This window comes from Chiloscyllium plagiosum, unplaced genomic scaffold (genome assembly GCF_037043375.1).
Source record: "Chiloscyllium plagiosum isolate Xiang-an unplaced genomic scaffold, Cpla_swu_hap1 HiC_scaffold_14, whole genome shotgun sequence".
Taxonomy (NCBI): domain Eukaryota; kingdom Metazoa; phylum Chordata; class Chondrichthyes; order Orectolobiformes; family Hemiscylliidae; genus Chiloscyllium; species Chiloscyllium plagiosum.
Window position 1 is genome coordinate 29,294,507 of NW_028270152.1, and position 20,029 is coordinate 29,314,535.

General features: G+C 40.2%; 1 protein-coding gene across 2 annotated transcripts in view; it reads left to right on the plus strand.

Moving 5' to 3' along the window:
- The window catches only part of atg7 (ATG7 autophagy related 7 homolog (S. cerevisiae)), a 141,065-nt gene that overhangs the window by 105,670 nt on the left and 15,366 nt on the right, over positions 1-20,029 (plus strand). The window contains exon 18 of one of the 2 annotated variants that reach the window (XM_087994249.1): positions 18,318-18,447. The exons of the other annotated variant lie outside the window; for it this stretch is intronic. Coding sequence (XP_087850375.1) covers positions 18,318-18,447 — 130 coding nt within the window. The remainder of the gene's footprint in view (positions 1-18,317; positions 18,448-20,029) is intronic. 2 annotated transcript variants of the gene reach the window in all.

Consider the following 20,029-nt stretch of genomic DNA (forward strand, 5'->3'; position numbering starts at 1 on the left):
ATGCTGCCAGACCTGCTGAGTTTTTCTGGCAATTCCTGCTTTTGTTTCTGACTTCCATCATCCACAGTTCCTTTCTTTTTATATAAAGAATGTGTAGTTGTTCAAGACTATTTGGATATTTAATACTGTGTTGCATGACAACTCTATGGCAAACATGCACAGAAATGCATAATGTTATAACCACCTGAATGTTAACAAAATGGAATCTGTTTCTGTTGAGGGTAGTTCCAGTTTGAGATGAGGATGCCTCATTTAACACTTTTAGTCTATGACTTCCTTCAGCAGATTGTGAGATTCCACAAACACCCCCAAGCCTAGAAAAGGTCCATTGCAAAGAGGGTTGCAATGACTTTGCACATCCATTTGGTTGAAAGCACGTCCACTGCGTGGAGGCTCTCAGTAACCACCTGACAGGAACGTCTGGGGCTCCTGAAGCACTGGTGTTCACTCATTCTCTGCAGACAGTTTGTCTCCTCAGTGCGAGCTTTGTGCTCATTGCTTCTGTCCTTCAGCATGGCAGGTGTTTGAGATGGAGGTGCCTGCTGCTGCTGCTGTTATTGCTGATGCTGTTCCTGAATTGTCTGAGGTCTTCCTCATCTGCATAAGTGAATCCCATGGTGACCAAAAGGTTGACAGCTGGGTTTAAAAATAAAAACTACAAGGTAGCAGAAAGGGCATCCAAAGGAGCAGGGCAAAACAAGCGAGCAAGAGCCTTTCTCTTCAACAAGAAAACAGGTGTCAGTTCTCTAAGCTTTTATTTCCTCAATAAATTCCCCACTGTTTCCTTGCCTGTTTTACTTGGCAATTCCAGGCAGCCTGGGACATCTATGTGCACGGAGATGCAATCAGAATCCTACCTCATAATCATTCAATAGATTTAAATGGGAGACCTGCCTGTTTCACAGGAGTTTTCTGCAAACTGAAGTGTATATTTTGTTTAAAGGCAGTAGTCAGCAGAATTCAGACAGCTTCCCTAGATAGCAACAATGCTTAACCTGATTTCAGCACAGACAAGCTAACTTTCCTTTCAAGTCAGCCTGTTGTTAATGTGTTCAATTTTTAAAAAAGCATTTAAGTGCAGAAAATCAGCAATAATGTTCTTTTCAGGAAGCATTAATGGAAGACTGACAGCAGGTTGTCTGTGTGCCCTCAGTCACAGAGAGATGGTTAAAAACAATGAGGAAAGAAAATTGAAGGTGCTTAACATTTAAATAACCATAATTAATTAAATTGCAAAATGGAACTTCTTCCTAAAATGCAATTTTCATGTTCAACTGTTGGTGAGTGTTGGGGAATAGAATATTTCCTATTTTTACATCTGTCAGTGCAAATCTTTCACTGAAGTTACAGCAAAATAGTAAAACACACAGTATCACTGTGCCACTTTGATTTTCCCCACAACTATCATTTAACCTGTTGATTTAATGGTACTAAATTCACATTGTCTCAAATGCCTTTATTTTATAGAAGTTTTACAATTGGGGAGACAGAGAAATGGTTTTATAGTGGTGCAATAACCAATTTACCACCCAGAATCTTTAACTAATAAGCATTCTACTCAAAAGGATTTTTGTGATTAGCTAAAAGATTTTTTGTTTTAACAATTAAGTCCTTTCATTTCTGAGGTTTGCTTAACCCAAGTGAAATGCCAGTGAAACCAAGGAAGTTAAAGCCAGTTATTTTTAAAAGACATTATGAACTAAGTGTTATTACATTTCATGCTCCTCTATTTGGTTCATAATAAAGGAACATCATTTCGTATTGTGTTTTGTGAAAGGAGCGTGAAAATCTCATGTTTCCACATCCCTCAATTCTCCATGCTCCCATTGATTGAATATGGGATCTCGATCTCATATTTCATAAGATATATGTCTCTGTTTGAACCTGTGGCATCATATGAATTAATAGTGCTCTCATGGAGAACAGCTGGTGTAATGGCTTTAGTTCCAGCATATTGAGCTCATCAGCTACGGACTTTGTTGACCCTTATGTCATGTGGTATGAGACAGAGTTGTCCTTTGACCAGGTTCCAATTTCTTGTAAAAAAAAACTGTCTCCAGTATTTACACCTAAAGAAAAGACATTTCTGAACAAGGGCTAATAATTGCATTCTTCATTCATAAGAGTACCCAGGAAAGACTTGACTAAACTTCTTCAATCTACTAAATGCTGACTATCTTTGGGACCTTGGTTTAGTGTGCAAATTCCCTTTTCCTGCAAGATGTTCTCTTAAAAAAAATGCCAACATTGTTCCTTATATATTTTCATCGAAAAACTTATTCCAGTTTTCATGGAGTAATTGTATTTTTTTGTTCTCTGTTTCTTTATGAATCCAGTTCATAAATATGGTTCAGAAATTGAATCATAAGAGCATCCAATGTATATTATTTAGTTATTCTGATTCAAGTATTGATCTAAATACTGAAGATACTGAGCCGATATTGATCAGATTCTGTCCAGGGGTGTAAAACACCTTATAAACAGTAGCTTTACACAACTTCTGCTTTTCATACATATGTCTTTCTGAAGACTCCATCCAAAATGTTAACTGCACAAGAACCTTTTAAATTTAATTTATAACTTTATAGCATTAGGAAACACTCAATTCTGCCAATGTTTCTTCAAAATAAAACCATAAGAAACTATTTGTATGCCAGGAAGCATGTGTATACATGCCCAAAAGCACGTACCAAGGTCTGTGAGCCTGGCAAAACAGTTTAGAGTTGGCAATATAGGTCAGCACTTTTACGCTGAGGGCACCGCCTCAAATAGAGAGACTCTCAAGCCAGCAGAAGGTCGCCAAATATCAATTCTGGTTTCTGTGGTGATTGAGGGTAGTGATTTTTTTGAGAAATGGGACACATTGACAAATTGTTTAACTCTTTTGATTAAATAAGTAACTGATTTTAATGTGTTTATTTTTGTTTCAAAATAATGTTTCCAAAAGGGGTATTTGTGGTTTTCTTTTTAAAAAAATGAACTTTTAAGTAGAGGATTGGAGCTTGCCATTTTTTTTGTCAGCAATAAAATTAAGAGCTGTATTAAACTTGAGAAACTAGAACTTTGGTAATATTAATGAACCTTGCTAAAAACAATGGCAAGTTTATACTCTATATAGTTTTTAATTCTCTTATAAGTGCGTTAACCCAAAGTTCAATAAGTACCTTTCTGTGGTTAGTATCAGAGACAATAAAATGTAATTTTATTAATAGACTGTGAACAGAAGTAATGATTTAAAATTTGTATACAATGGAATGGACCTTGATTTAATCAATGATGGCCTATTTGGTTACGTAATTACTTGTGTTGAACAGAAAGAAATTACACTAATGTTCTGCTTTCTTTGTTCCAGGCTGTTCCTGCCTTGTTTCTAAATTTTTAAAGTTATAGTTTTCTGTGACCATGATGTCAAATAAAGTTAGTATGATCCTAGGCTACCCTTTGATATTAAATATGTTCAACTTACCCATGCTATGTTAACTGTTTAGTTGGAAACAAATGACTTTGAAGATGGATGGTATTTATTGAGTGATTTTTGTTTGGGTCCACTCACTGCCTTATTGAACAGCCATGTAAATGCTTATTTATCCAAGGCATCAGGTAATATTGGATCAGAAACGTTTGATTATTGTATGCTAAACTAAAATTTTACAAATGCCTCCTGGTATTGCTATGTACTACACAGGCAAATAAACATGAAAAATCTTGAAGAGTCAAAACCATGCCAGTTCCAAACAGGAACTTTACCGGCACACACAAACACAGATCTGTTTGTGACTTAGTAGTTCTTTCATAACACTGTGCAAATAGTAGCTTCAAGTAGGGAAGCAGAGGATTACAAAATTCTGTATGCACATAAAATTATTGACTATGGTGTTTTGTTTACTCTTAAAACAAATTCATAATCCATATTGGTCAAGTAAATTCAACAAGTCAGCTTCACAATTGAGATGAAATTGATCTTAACACCTTACTGACATTATAATGTGAAATATTATATCTTATTTATAGTCTATTTGGTCCAGTAGATCAATGTCTCTGTTTGTGCTCTATGCTAGCCGTGTCCTATATTCCCCACCGTTTCTACTAAACACATCCTTCATTCTTTTCTCCCTCTTGTACTTGTCTAGCTTCCCTTTAAATGCATCCAATAAGATTGCCTCAACAATACTTTGTGGTGGTAAATTCTAAACTTTATAGGATTTTTTTTCTTGAATACCCTGTTAAATCCATTAATGAATGTTATATATTTATGCCCCTAGTTCTGTTTTCACCCACAAGTGGAAATATTGTCTCTACAGAAACACTCACTAACATTTTATAACCACCTTGAATTATGTAAAGCCACCTCTTGGCTTTCTCTTTTCTGGAGTAATTAGCCACAACATTATCAATCTTTCCTAATGGATATAGCTACTTAGTTCTGGTGTCATTTTTATGAATTTTGTTTGCATCAACTCCACTGCCTCCATGTCCATGTTATAATAGAGAGACCAGAACTCCCAAGTGTGGTCTAACTTGGACTCTGAGCAAGTTTAGCATTGCTTTTCAATTCAATCCTCTGGGGATGAATTTGAATGCTTTGTGTTTTTTTTTGGTGTGATTTTATTCACGCCACATTTCATGTCTATGCCCTAGATCCTTCTCTTTCTCTGTCCATCCAGATATTTATTTTCTAAGGAGGATACGACCTCCCTATTGTTTGATGCTAACTAATACTAGTTCTGGCTACAAGCTAATGTTAAAATTGCGCCCGGTGCATTCTTGTGAGTGTTGTTAGTAAGATGCTTGTCAATTTAATAATAACTTCTAATGACTCATCTCCATCTTCTAAAGAAGCACAAAATATTTATTAAAAACTGCAGAAAGTGAGACGATATTTATAATGTCACCTAACTCTGAAGTTAAAAAATTAAAGGAATACCACATCACAAATTGCCACTGAAATTTTAGCAGCACTCAAAGCCACACAAACTCTGAGAGTGTACTGTAGAGTAGTGAGTAGCCACACAAGCTTGTTTTTATTTAATTATCAGTGGGTTCAGCAGTATCTTTGCACCTCTGGACCTGGGCACAAATCCAGTGCAAAATGACGTTGAAAGTCTCCTATCTTTGAAGAGTGAATAAGGGTCCTTTGTGAAGTGATTTTGAGCAGTCTCAACCCGGTTCCTGGTGGGCACTCGTCCACAACACAAACAGAACAAGTTGGCACAATGCTGATGTATCGCTCTGTTCATGACGATATCTGTTGTAGAAAAATCACGTTGGTGATATGGGATGCTGTTCAGAGCTGCAGATTCATTTCAAGAATAATGAGACGTTAACTAAACTAATACCCTAAGCTCAAGGCCAGTCAAGATGGGCAAAACGTATTGGCTTTCCTAGTGATGCCACAGCTCATGAAAGAATTTCTAGGTTTGATCAGACATGTTGCTGCCTGAGTATCTTCAGCAGTAGCTTCTTTCCAAACCTCTACCACCAAACCCAGCCACACCCTTCACAGTGCACTTAAAGATATATGGTCACTTTTCCTTCTTTATTTTACTGAAGACAATCAACATTTCCCACAACTACTTTCCATCTAATGCTGCAGTATGTGACTGCCTTCATTCAGGTCTCCAAAGCACTAATATTGCCTAAGACTTATCATTAAATATCAGATGAACCAAATTTGTCCAAAACTGTGCTGTGTATCCTTTCGTGCTTTAAGTCCCATTCATCAATTACCCTCATCTTCACTGGTCGACAATTGATTCCTTGTTTCCTCGATGCATTCGTTGTGAAATTATTTCCTTTAGTTCCAACCGTGACTCTCTGCAATTTATCCATGTAATCTTCTCTAGCATTCAATTCAGCCTCCTCAAACTTGACACATTTCTGTCTCCGAGTATTGTAATTCTCACTTCTGTGCATCATACCGTAATCGGTGGCAGAACTGGAATCCATGCTGTGAAATTTCTTCTCTAATCCTCTGTCTCAGTATTTATCCTTCTCTCAGTTGTTTCACTCTGTTCTTTCTGTCTTTTACTTCAATTAAAAACAAAGCTGCTGAAAATCAAGTTATTTGACAAAGTGTTTGACTATCTTTTCTAATCTCCCCATCCTTGTGATTGTAGAGAATCACCTGATGAATGAGCAGTGCTCCGAAAGCTAGTGCTTCCAAATAAACCTGGACTATAATCTGGTGTTGTATGATTTTTAACTTTGTACACCTCAGTCCAATACTGGCATCTCCAAATCATTTTCTTTGCAGCCATTTTGTGAAATTCCATGGAACTTTAAAAGTGCAAAATAAATAGATAATTGAGCAACTAATATAATAATTGGAGGCTAAGGTAGTAAAGTGTACTTACAATTGATGATTTAACTGCAGATGATAGAGTAGTATTTGGATTGTTGGAAAAGTTCTTGATGAAGGAAAGACGACATGGGTTGAGTGAATATTAACGTCTGTATTAGTTTATGTTATAACTGACCAGTATTGTTCTGGTTTGTCAGTTATTATTTGACTCATCCTTTTCACCTCTTAACTAAACTTTTGACACAAGTGGAAAGTAATGGATAGAAAAAGTCCTGAAGCAAAAATTAGCAATGTACAGCAAATTAGTTGTCAAAGAAGAGGACAATTAAGATTTCAGATGGAGCAATTAATTACAGTAGCATGGAGAATAATGGTTATTTCTTCCAGGATAACTGTTTTCAGTGTATTGATTCGCAACTGTAAAGCAATACAAGCTAATTTGTTTGAGAATTTTATTTAACCCTTTGGTTTATTATAAATGATTAAAATCAGCATTTTGCTTTCAGAAAAGTAATCCATGTGTGCAGAAAGATGAACTAAAACTAGATTAAATGGCTTGGAATGAAGACATTATCATGGTGGATAGAGAGTAAAAGAATTAACCTTTTTAAATTGATACGTCATTTGATATTGACCTAACAGCTGCATTCAGTCTCCAGATGTGATTATTAATCTGGAGCTGTTTATTTAATTGAAGTTGTACAATGCCAACTAAAATAAACTTCTCAAAAATTATTTTATAATGTCAGTGCCATATTTGTCAATGTTGTTCTAAAAATATATTTTAAACTGTGCAAGAGATTAGATTATTATAAGTTCTTGGCACTGGTGTCTTCAGTCAATGCTGTTTTGAAAGAGACCAAGTCATTTCTTGGAATCCAGTGTTTTGATCATGTCCACAGGGCACCGTTTCTAGGTAGAACTAAGGAAATAAAAGACAGGAAGAGGCCTTGCAGCTCCATTCGGAAAGGTTGCAGCACTTTCCTGTTCAAGGCATATATCCCTTTTTGAAACCCAAAATCCTTAAGACATTCCAAAGCTAGCCTGGCACCTGGAGTACATATTTACATATTTGCCAATTTCAGCACCCAATTCATTAGCCAAACATTTGAAGGTTTTATTATTTAGAGCGGAACTTTGCCCTGCTAAGTATTTTGGCCCAGATTTTTCCAATGCCAGGTAGTTTGCAACGTAAATTTTTGCAATGCGGATGCAGATTTTGCGCTGGGATTCTGCAGAATCTCTGACTGGTAGCAGACTCCAAAGGAATTACCCAGCAAATTGCAAACTCTTCTGGGCAACTCCCCTGTTTCAAGAGCCCTCTGTAGTTAACCATTTAAATCAGAGAATTCAGAATGTTCCACTGTTGTTGAGTAACTGTTTACTCAGGGAAGGTTAGACTATGAAATATCTAGCCTAACTCCTGAGTACCATTAAACTGACCCCCAATTGACCATGGGCCTGTTTCCCCAACCCCCCTCCTGAGAAATGCATTTCCTATTAGCTAAGAAGTTACCACAATGTAAGAATATTAATTTGAACCTTTCAGATCAGAAGAGTTTGGTTTGACCGCTGGAGGGGTTATTCAAAATTGTGAAAGTCAAAGCTAGGTTGAAAGTGGAGTCACAGGTAGATAGGATAGTGAAGAAGGCATTTGGTATACTTGCCTTTATTGGTCAGAGCATTAAGTAAAGGAGTTTGGAAGTCATGTTGCTGCTGTGCAGGACATTGGTTAGGCCACTATAGGAATACTGCGTGCAATTCTGGCCTCCTTGTTATAAGAAGAATGTTTTGAAACTTGGAAATCTTTTCTGAACCATTTGAAGAATGTTGCCAGAGTTGAAGGGTTTGAGCTATAGGGAGAGGTTGAATAGACTGGGTCTATTTTCCTGAAGCATCGGGGGCTAAGAGGTGACCTTGTAGAGGTTTGTAAAATCCAGGGGGTAAATAGACTTTTTTTCCCCAGTGTGGGGAGTCTAAAACTAGTTTAGGGTAAGAGAAGAAAGGGGACTAAGCACACAGAGGATGATGTGTGTATGGAATGAGCTGCCAGAAGAAGTGGTGGAGGCTAGTATAATTACACCATTTAAAAGACATCTGCATGGGTATATGAATAGGAAGGGTTCAGAAGGAAATGAAGCCAAATGCTGGCAAATGGGACTAGATTTATTTCTGATATCTGGTCAGCATGGACGAGTTGGACTGAAGGCCTGTGTCCGTGCTGTAATTTTCTTTGACTCTCAGCTGTGCAAATGCTCAAGGAGTACCTACCAAACTCTCAAGCCTGGGTATTGAAAGAAACGGTTAATTCAAACCCATTTCTTTGACAGTGAAGGAAATATTTCTGATATTTAAGTACTGCAATGTGATGATTTTGAGAAGACGTGATTGTGTTATTATTGTGTTTCATAGTCTTTCAAATTGTAAATATGAAATAGCTCGGTTTTTTCTGTTATCTTTCTTTTGCATAACAAACTTCTGTTTCACTGTCAAAACTAAATTTGCAGCATTGTGAGCTTGTCAAGCCAGTAATGTCATGAACTGGGATCACTGTAACAGGGACATAAAGAATGGGATCAAGGGAGGGCCTCAGCCCTTCGATTTGGCTGCACTATTCCATAGCATCAGCAATGCTTCTGCTTCAACTACGACATTGTGCACTATTCTCTATCCCATGTCCCTCGATTTCCTTACTATCTAAAAACTATTGATTCCTGCCTTGAATGTTGTAAATAATTAAGTATCCACACTGCTCTGGGGTGGAAAGTTGAAAAGACTTCCAAACATTTCTCCTCATGTTCAGACCTTGATAGCTAACCCTTTATCCTGACTCTGTGGCCCTAACTTCTAGATATGCCTGGCTGGGCAAATATTCTCCCAATATCTATCAGATCTGTGGGAATTGCAGAGTTCTTGCTTATGTGGCCATATCGCTAGATTTTATTCTCTATCAATTTTTTTCTCAATAAGGTAATTTTCCTAAACACTGGAACAGAAAAGCTTCATCTATTCATTCTTTGGTGGTCATGATTTGGAGACGCCGGTGTGGGACTGGGGTGTACAAAGTTAAAAATCACACACCAGCTTATAGTCCAACAGGTTTATTTGGAAGCACTAGCTTTCAAAGCGTTGATCCTTCATCAGGTGATTGTGGAGAATGAGATTGTAAAACACAATGTATAGCAAAAGTTTACAGTATGATGAAACTGAAATTATATATTGAAAAAGACCTGGATTATTTGTTAAATCTCTCATCTTTTAGGATGACCATGTTGGTTTCGGTTCTTTCATATGTAAATTGCAAAACTCTTTTTTTAAAAGTTACATTCTCAAGTGAACTTTAACAATTGGTGTCATGTTGGCCCAGAAAAGGGATTGAAGGTGTTAGCTCCCTGTGAGGCTGTCTGTGCCACAATGTTAAAAATCTCTCAATATTAGGTTATAGTCTAACAGGTTTATTTGGAAGCATCTGGTGTGTGATTTTTAACTTTGTACACCCCAGTCCAACACTGGCATCTCCAAATCATGTGCCACAATTTGCACTTGGAGAATTACGTTTTACTTAGCTCAAAAACTGCATGAAACCATGTAAGATTCTGTAAATCCATTTTTTACATTAGAATCAGTCTGGCACAAACAGCCTCACAGGGCAGCTCACATCCTTCAATCCCTTATCTGGGCCGACATGACACCAGTTGTTAAAGTTCACTTGAGAATGTAACTTTTAATAAAAGTTTTGTGATTTACATATGAAAGAACTGAAACCAACATGGTCATTCTAAAAGATGAGACACTTAACAAACAATATATAATTTCAGTTACATCATACTGTAAACTTTTGCTGTAAATTTTGTGTCTTATAATCTTAGTCTCCACAGTCATCTGATGAAGGAGCAGCGCTCCAAAAGCTAGTGCTTCCAAACAAACCTGTTGGGCTATGACCTGATGTTGTGTGATTTTTAGCTCTATTCACTCTCATATCATAAGACAATTTTGGCAGTGCAGACATCAGTTTAGTGACCCTTGGTTGCACTTCTTTTGAGACACATTCGTGTTTCCTTGTATAAGGGCATCACTGTAGAGTCTAGACTATTCTGGAAGCTCAAAAATGACTCAAAAATTTATCTACCCATAAGATATGGGTGCCACGGGCTGCGTAAGCAATTATTGCCCATCCTTAATTGCCCTTGCAAGGGTGGTGATGATTGGCTTCTTGAACCCCTGCAATTAACACAGTGTAGATGCATTTGTACACTTGAAGTGAGTTTCAGGACTTCAACCCAGTAACAGTGAAGAAATGGCAGTACATTTCTATGTCAGGATGGTGAATGATTTGGAAGGGAACATAGAACATAGAACAATACAGCACAGAACAGGCCCTTCAGCCCACGATGTTGTGCCGAACATTTGTCCTAGCTTAAGCACCCATCCATGTACCTATCCAATTGCCGCTTAAAGGTCACCAAAGATTCTGACTCTACCACTCCCACAGGCAGCGCATTCCATGCCCCCACCACTCTCTGGGTAAAGAACCCACCCCTGAATCTCCCCTATACCTTCCACCTTTCACCTTAAATTTATGCCCCTTGTAACACTCTGTTGTACCCGGGGAAAATGTTTCTGGCTGTCTATCTATTCCTCTGATCATCTTATAAACCTCTATCAAGTCACCCCTCATCCTTCGCCGTTCCAACGAGAAAAGGCCTAGCACTCTCAACCTATCCTTGTACGACCTATTCTCCATTCCAGGCAACATCCTGGTAAATCTTCTCTGCACCCTCTCCAAAGCTTCCACATCTTTCCTAAAGTGAGGCGACCAGAACTGCACACAGTACTCCAAATGTAGCCTAACCAAAGTCCTGTACAGTTGCAACATCACTTCACGGCTCTTGAATTCAATCCCTCTGCTAATGAACGCTTATACACCATAGGCCTTCTTACAAGCTCTATCCACCTGAGTGGCAACTTTCAAAGATCTATGAACATAGACCCCAAGATCCCTCTGTTCCTCCACCTCACTAAGAACCCTACCGTTAACCCTATATTCCGCATTCTTATTTGTCTTTCCAAAATGGACAACCTCACACTTGGCAGGGTTGAACTCCATCTGCCACTCCTCAGCCCAGCTCTGCATCATATCTAAGTCTCTTTGCAGCCGACAACAGCCCTCCTCACTATCCACAACTCCACCAATCTTCGTATCGTCTACAAATTTACTGACCCACCCTTCGACTCCCTCATCCAAGTCATTAATAAAAATTACAAACAGCAGAGGACCCAGAACTGATCCCTGCGGAACTCCACTTGTAACTGGGCTCCAGGCTGATTATTTGCCATCTACCACCACTCTCTGACTTCGACCGGTTAGCCAGTTTTCTATCCAACTGGCCAAATTTCCTTCTATCCCATGCCTCCTGACTTTCCCCGTAAGCCTACCATGGGGAAACTTATCAAATGCCTTACTAAAATCCATGTATACTACATCCACTGCTCTACCTCCATCCACATGCTTGGTCACCTCCTCAAAGAATTCAATAAGACTTGTAAGGCAAGACCTACCCTTCACAAATCCGTGCTGGCTGTCCCTAATCAAGCAGTGTCTTTCCAGATACTCATAAATCCTATCCCTCAGTACCCTTTCCATTACTTTGCCTACCACCGAAGTAAGACTAACTGGCCTGTAATTCCCGGGGTTATCCCTATTCCCTTTTTTGAACAGGGGTACAACATTCGCCACTCTCCAGTCCCCTGATACCACCCCCGTTGACAGTGAAGATGAAAAGATCATTGCCAACGCTACTGCAATTTCCTCTCTCGCTTCCCATATAATCCTAGGATATATCCCGTCAGGCCCGGGGGACTTGTCTATCCTCAAGTTGTTCAAAATGTCCAACACATCTTCCTTCCTAACAAGTATCTCCTCTAGCTTACCAGTCCGTTTCACACTCTCCTCTTCAACAATACGGTCCCTCTCATTCGTAAATACTGAAGAAAAGTACTCATTCAAGACCTCTCCTATCTCTTCCGACTCAATACACAAGTCTCCCACTACTGTCCTTGATCGGACCTACCCTCGTTCTCGTCATTCTCATGTTTCTCACGTACGCATAAAATGCCTTTGGGTTATCCTTGATCCTATCCGCCAAAGATTTTTCATGCCCTCTCTTAGCTCTCATAATCCCTTTCTTCAGGTCCCTTCTGGCTATCCTGTAACCCTCCACTGCTCTGTCTGAACCTTGTTTCCTCAACCTTATGTAAGCCTCCTTCTTCCTCTTTACAAGACATTCAACCTCCCTCGTCAACCAAGGTTCCCTCACACGACCATTTCTTTCCTGCCTGACAGGTACATACATATCAAGGACACGTCGTATCTGTTCCTTGAAAAAGTTCCACATTTCCACGACATCCTTCCCTGACAGCCTATGCTCCCAACTTATGCTCCTCAGATCCTGTCTTACAGCATCGTAATTACCCTTCCCCCAATTGTAAAACCTACCCTGTTGCACGCACCTATCTCTCTCCATAACCAAGGTGAAAGTCACAATTGTGGTCACCGTCAACAAAATGTTCACCCACTAACAAGCCCATCACTTGTCCTGGTTCATTACCGAGTACCAAATCCAATATGGCCTCCCCTCTGGTCGGACAATCTACATACTGAGTTAGAAAAGCTTCCTGGACACACTGCACAAACACCGCCCCATCCAATCTACTTGATCTGAAGAGCTTCCAATCAATATTTGGGAAGTTGAAATCGCCCATGACTACTACCCTGTGGCTTCTGCACCTTTCCAAAATCTGTTTCCCAATCTGTTTCTCCACATCTCTGCTGCTATTGGGGGGCCTATAGTAAACACCCAACAAGGTGACTGCACCTTTCCTATTTCTGACTTCAGCCCATAGTACCTCCAAAGGCAGATCCCCCTCGAACTGCCTTTCTGCAGCCATTATACCATTTCTAATTAGCAACGCCACCCCCCCCCTCCTTTTTTACCACCCTCCCTAATCTTACTGAAACATCTGTAACCAGGAACCTCCAACAACCATTCCTGTCCCTCTTCTATCCACATTTCCGTGATGGCCACAACATCGTAGTCCCAGGTACCGATCCACGCCTTAAGTTCACCCAGCTTATTTCTGATACTCCTTGCGTTGAAGTATACGCACTTGAACCCATCTCTGTGTCCGCAAGTATTCCCTGTCTGTGCTACCTTCTTCACAGCCTCCCTACATTCTTGGACATCCTGACAAACAGCTAGCCTACTTGCTGGACTACAAGTCCGGATCCCATCCCCCTGCCAAATTAGTTTAAACCCCCCCGGAGAGTGCTAGCAAAACTATCTCCCAGGATATTGGTGCCCTTCTGGTTCAGGTGCAACCCGTCCTGCTTGTACAGGTCCCACCGTTCCCAGAATGCAGTCCAATTGTCCAAATACCTGAAGCCCTCCCTCCTACACCATCCTTGCAGCCACGTATTCAACTGCACTCTCTCCCTATTCCTTGCCTCACTGTCACGTGGCACGGCAACAACCCAGAGATGACGACTCTGTCTGTCCTAGCTTTTAGCTTCCAGCCTAACTCCCTGAGCTCTTGAATGACCTCCCCACCCCTCTTCCTACCTATGTCGTTGGTGCCAACGTGCACCACGACTTCTGGCTGCACACCCTCCCCCTTAAGGATTGTGAAGACACGGTCCGAGACGTCTCGGACCCTGGCACCAGGGAGGCAACAAACCATCCGAGAGTCTCGCCCATGTGCACAGAACCGCCTGTCCGTCCCTCTAACTAGCGCTCTCCTCCTCTCCCCCTTTCCCTTCTGAGTCTCAGAGCCAGATCTCGCGCCACAGACCCGGTCACTGCAGCTTACCCCTGCTACCCCAACAGTATCCAAAGCGGTATACTTATTGTTTAGGGGAATGATCACAGGGGATCCCTGCACTGCCTGCTTCCTCCCCTTCCCACCTCTAACTGTTACCCAGCTACCTCTGTTCTCTGGCGTAGCTATGTCCCTGTAGCTTCTATCTATCACCCTCTCAGCCTCTCGAATAATCCTCAATTCATCCAACTCCAGTTCCAGTTCCCTAACTCGTTCTGTGAGGAGCAGGATCTGACTGCATTTCCTGCAGACGAAGTCGGCAGGAGTATTGGTGGTCACCCCTACCTCGAACATCCTGCAGGAGGAACATTCCACTGCCTGCGCTGCCATTACTCTACACCTCGTCTCCGAAAACAAGAACACTGAGTAGCTTACCTGTGGACTTTAAAATTAGGTTAGAGGAGGAGGATGGGAGGGAGGCCCTACTATGTAGGGCCTGGGGTCTAGAACACACCCACTCAAATATCAATCACTTGCCTTCCCGACCAACTCTGCGCTCCAACCTCACTTCCGCCCAGCTCGCGCCGCTCTCTGCTGTGTAAAGGAACTTGCAGTTGATGGCATTCTCATATAGCTACTGCATTTGTCCTTCTAAGTGGCTGAACTTTTGAAGGAGTCTTGATGATTTGCTGCAGTATTATCATGTAGATGGTCCACACTGCTGCCATTGTGCATTGGTGATGAAGGGAATGAATACTGGAAATGGTAAACGGGACACTAGTCACATTGGTTGCATTGTCCTGGATGGTTTCAAGCTTCTTGAGAGTTTTTGGAGCTGTGCTCATCCAGGCATGTGCAGAGTATTCCATTACAGTTCTGACTTGTGCCTTTGTAATGGTGAACAGGTTTTGAGAAATGAGGCGGTGAGTTTCTCACTGAAGAACTCCCAGCCTCTCATCTGCTCTTTAACCCATAATATTTATCCGGCTAGCCCGTTGGTAGCTCCCAGGATAATAATGGGAGAGGGGAATTTCGCAGAAAGTAATCCATTGCATGTCAAAGGGAGATGGTTAGATTCACTAATGTTCATTGCCTGAGATTTGTGTTTGTTATTTGCCATTTATCAGCTGGAGCCTAAATGTTGCCCAGTGTACATATGAACATAAACTGTTTCAATCTCTGAAGAATTGCAAATAACATTGAAAACCATGCATTTTTGTTACAATGAAGGCTGGAGGAGTGCTCTGTCATTCTAGTCCTCCACTGCGTAAAACAGAAAGTAAGACATTTTTCAATCACCAAGATGACTAATGAAGTACCTTATTGATATCAAGTTTTTAAATGAAATGATCTATCAACTAAGTTTCTTAATACATACACACTTTTCTTTTATTCATTCATGGGATGTGGGCATCACTGACTAGGCCAGCATTTATTGCCCATCCCTAATTACCCAGAGAGCAGTTAAGAGTCAACCATGTTGCTGTGGGTCTGGAGTCATATGTATACCAGACCAGGTAAGGATGGCAGTTTTCTTCCCGAAAGGACATTAGTGGACCAAATGGGTTTTTCCAACAATTGACGATGTATTTACGGTCATTGTTAGATTGTTAATTCCAGATTTTATTGAATCTAATTCCACTATGTGCCTTGGCAGGATTTGAACATAGGACCCCAGAACATTATCTGGGTCTCTGGATTAACAGTCCAACAATAATACCACTAGGCCATCACCTCTCCCGTTTGAGTTTATTAACAATCAAAGCTTATTCAGTGAAGATGCGACTAACATAGTCAGTAATATAGGAGTAGAAATGCTTATGCCTATAAGTATCCCTAGAACACGTGCACAACCTTCCCTTTCTGTAGGAAAAAGGAGCAAATGAAACCGATTATTCTGCAGAGATTGGCTTCCTGAATAAGACACAGAACAATTGGCTTTCTTGAAGGCAAAAGGATAAAGTGTAGGATATTCCAACATCTGTTGCTGTAATGTTCTGGCTGGTCTGGCCAACTGAGCAACAATTTACAGTTGTCTGCAAAGTCTCTCAAACACAGCTTGCTCAGGAAATATAATCTTGAGATGGTTTTTCAATCACTTTCTCAGAAGAAATGGGCAGATTTCACCCTGAACTAATGTAGAAACAGGAGCAATCAGATGTGAAGCATGTTCTTAGCAAGTTTTCCTTTCGCACAGCGAGGAAAAACATAAATCACTCCAAGCTAATCACTTCACAACCAGCTGTCACAATAACTATAGCAAAGCATCATTTCTGAGTAGCCTTCTTTTAAAGAAATTACCCCAGGTATGTCCAGAGAAATTGAAACCAATTTTGTTTTCCACAGTCCTTCAAAATTTAAATCCTCTAAGCGATATTAAATAAAAAGTGCATTCAAAGCAGCAATCATCAGAGAACAACCCTCACTTCTGACTTTATGATAGAGGGAAAGTCAATGATGAAGATGGTAAGGTCTAGGAAGATACGCTGAGAAACACTTGCATTGATGTCCTCATACTGAGACTGACCTCCATCAGTAACCATCTTCTTTTGTGCTAGGTATGACCCCAAGCATGGGAATGTTTCCTCTCGATTCCTGTTGACTCTAGTTTTGGTGTATCTCCTTGAATCTGAAAAAAATATGGGTAACAGAAATCAAAGGTCAACAAACATGCTAGATATGATAATCCACATTCTACAGCTGTACAAAAGGTGACCACAGAAATGTTGGATATATTGGCTGTTCCAGTATAGCCACAACATGGTATCTACTTGAGATGTGGACAATTGTCCAGGTATATCCTTTCTCAGAAGTCCAACCTGGCCAATTACCAATTGAGAGTTTACTCTTGATATCAGGAAAGTGATGTGAAAGTAAGTAAAGGCACCACAGTCCTAGCAGACTGTAGGGCTTTTCTCTCATTACACAGAGGCAACTATGGTGGTTTAACCTGAGGATCACACCCCACAGCCGGTGCAGGAACTGTACTCACCATCACTGCATTGCAAATCACCCAGCCAGCAAACTGACCCAACCAACCCCTTAAAGTGATATAATGGGGTTACTGATGGTGTCAGCAAATGGTACCTGCTCAATAATATTCAGTTTGGGTTCCACCATGACCACTCAGCTCCTGATCTTGGACCAAAGATGGACAGAAGAGCTGAATTCTATTGACAAGGCAATGGTCATTATCCTTGATATTGAGGCAGCATTGGACTTTGTTTTTTACAGCTGTAGATTTAAGTCCCTAGTTTCGGAAATTCTGATTAATTTTGGCTCTTTGCATTATCCTGGATCTAAAATAGTTTGTTTTCTACTTGCTCCTTTGTCATACTGATGTGAAAAATTTATCTTGAATATATTTCACAAATTTATCTTCCTTACTATTACTGTAACTTTGGTTTGTTCAGTATATAAAAATTAACATCTCCCATGATGGCTTTATTTGCGGGCGGCACGGTGGCACAGTGGTTAGCACTGCTGCCTCACAGCGCTAGAGACCCGGGTTCAATTCCCGCCTCAGGCGACTGACTGTGTGGAGTTTGCACGTTCTCCCCGTGTCTGCGTGGGTTTCCTCCGGGTGCTCCGGTTTCCTCCCACAGTCCAAAGATGTGCAGGTCAGGTGAATTGGCCATGCTAAATTGCCCGTAGTGTTAGGTAAGGGGTAAATGTAGGGGAATGGGTGGTTTTCGCTTCGGTGGGTTGGTGTGGACTTGTTGGGCCGAAGGGCCTGTTTCCACACTGTAATCTAATCTAATGTAATCTAATCTAATCCTCTGAATTCCTAATTGATATTCTGCCCAGAACTATAATTACTGCTCCAGGTTCTAAAATCTACTCCTGCTAGTGTTTTTCTTTTTGCCAGTTTCATACTTCCCCTTTTTTTTTCTATCTCCACCTAAAAGGATTCGATATCTGATTTTCAATTATCCTTTCTCTCTAATGTCTTTATTCTCCTCCTCCATTTTCTCCAACTGTTCTAAGAACCAATTATTCCAAAAATACTTAATTCCCAACCTCAGCCACAGTGCTGCAATGGCTTCATCTTGGAAATTTAGATCAAACCTATTAATTTCTATTTGTTCTATAAATAATCTGATTTGTTGTGAATGTTTCACACCCTCTTTAGCTTTATTTCTTTTTCCTTGCACCACTTCTGTCACTAATGCACCATTACTTTTGTCAATTTTGCTTCTAGACACACTCCAGCCCTGTTGAACTGGAGCCTCTATCAATAAATAGCTCCTTCGTTCCCCAGTACTGGTGCCACTACCTCACGAATCAGACATGCGGAACAGGAGTATGTGAAGAATTGAACACACTTTCAGGTTTCCTATCAATTGTAAAATGGTCAAGCATTTTGGACCAAGAATTATTTGAATCACCTACATCGCTGGGCTTCTCCCACTATGTTATCACAAATCTTAACCTGCGCATCCCCTGTTGCACAGCAGATTTCAGTTTTCCATTTTTCTTTTATTGACTTGCTTGTCTTGTACAAGCTCTTCCATGCACTGGATGTGGTACAATTTTGAAACAAATTTGAGACTGTCACCCCTCCTGTCAGCTCAACCCATTCAAACCCTCCATGCTGGCAAATAAAAGAGACTTTGCTGCCAACAGTCTTGGATGGATTGAATCCTGGAGACTGATAATGAATGGACGGTTTCCATTCCTGTTTTTTTATAACCAGTGAAGGTGTCCCTAAACCAATTTAGATGAACTCTTGAATGTATAAATAGAAATGGAGAAACTGACTTGGCATACTTCACTGAAGATGAATTTCACTTTTTATCAGCTCATCGCAAAGTTAGCAAACATGCTGCCTGCATATCCCTTGGAATAGCACATCTGTTCATTTCACATTCCTTCAAAGGGAATGACACGCACATCTCTCATTCTCTCTGAGGAACAGACGAGCCTGCCTGGGCTCCCCAGGATAGTGAATGCACATTTTGCAGGTCTCCAGGATAGCTGATGCATTCCTCTCATGAGCTCCAGTTCATATTGCAACTGTGTGTTTCTGTCACTCAAGTATAGTCATATTCATATAAAGGTTGAATCTTTGTGATCAATACTTTTGGCCAACAAACATGTGGTTGACTTTCATGCAGGGATGGATTTAAGGGTGTTTAAAGTTAAAATGCATATTTAAGTTGGGCCTAAAATGTAAACCAAATGGAGTAAGAATTTTTTAAAAACCAACAGCACAAAAGAAATAATTAAATATTAACATTATTTTATAACCTATTTCATCCCACGCAATGTATAAATATGACAGATTAGCTAAAATGTTTCATGCATCAACATTTCATAAATTATTATTCTTGGTACTGGTAAGCACATACGATATGCCACATCTTTAAAAATGAAATTTTAATAATATTGACATTGAATTCTCTCCATGCCTCTTCAATCCATTGATGCAAGTTGCTGTTGAGGATGCTTGCAGATTTCTGCCCCAATAAATGTTTCCTGACCTTCCAACATGCAAATCTTTTGGGTAATGTCCTTGAGGTTTATTTGCATGCTTATCCAGGGGCTGAATAATACAAGTAGTATCAAGATGTTAAAGCCAATAAAGGTGACATTGAAATTTTGAATTGGATATTTAACTTCAGAAGACATTTGCTAAATTGATGGGTGTGACATGAGGTCAAGAAAAGACTGAAAGACCAATACAACAGGCAAATGGTGATCATGTCACCACCAGTGCAGCAGTTACACATCCTCTAAAGTCTGTTGCTATGTGAATTAATTTTCTTTCCTGCTCTATTGCGGATATATGAATGCCCTTTTTAATCATTCATGGCAAAACTATTTGATTCACTATGGTAAATGCTGGCAAAACTGCTTATCTATTCAAAATACTTTCACAGAGCTCTCAAGTTGCAGTGTTTGAACAGGCAT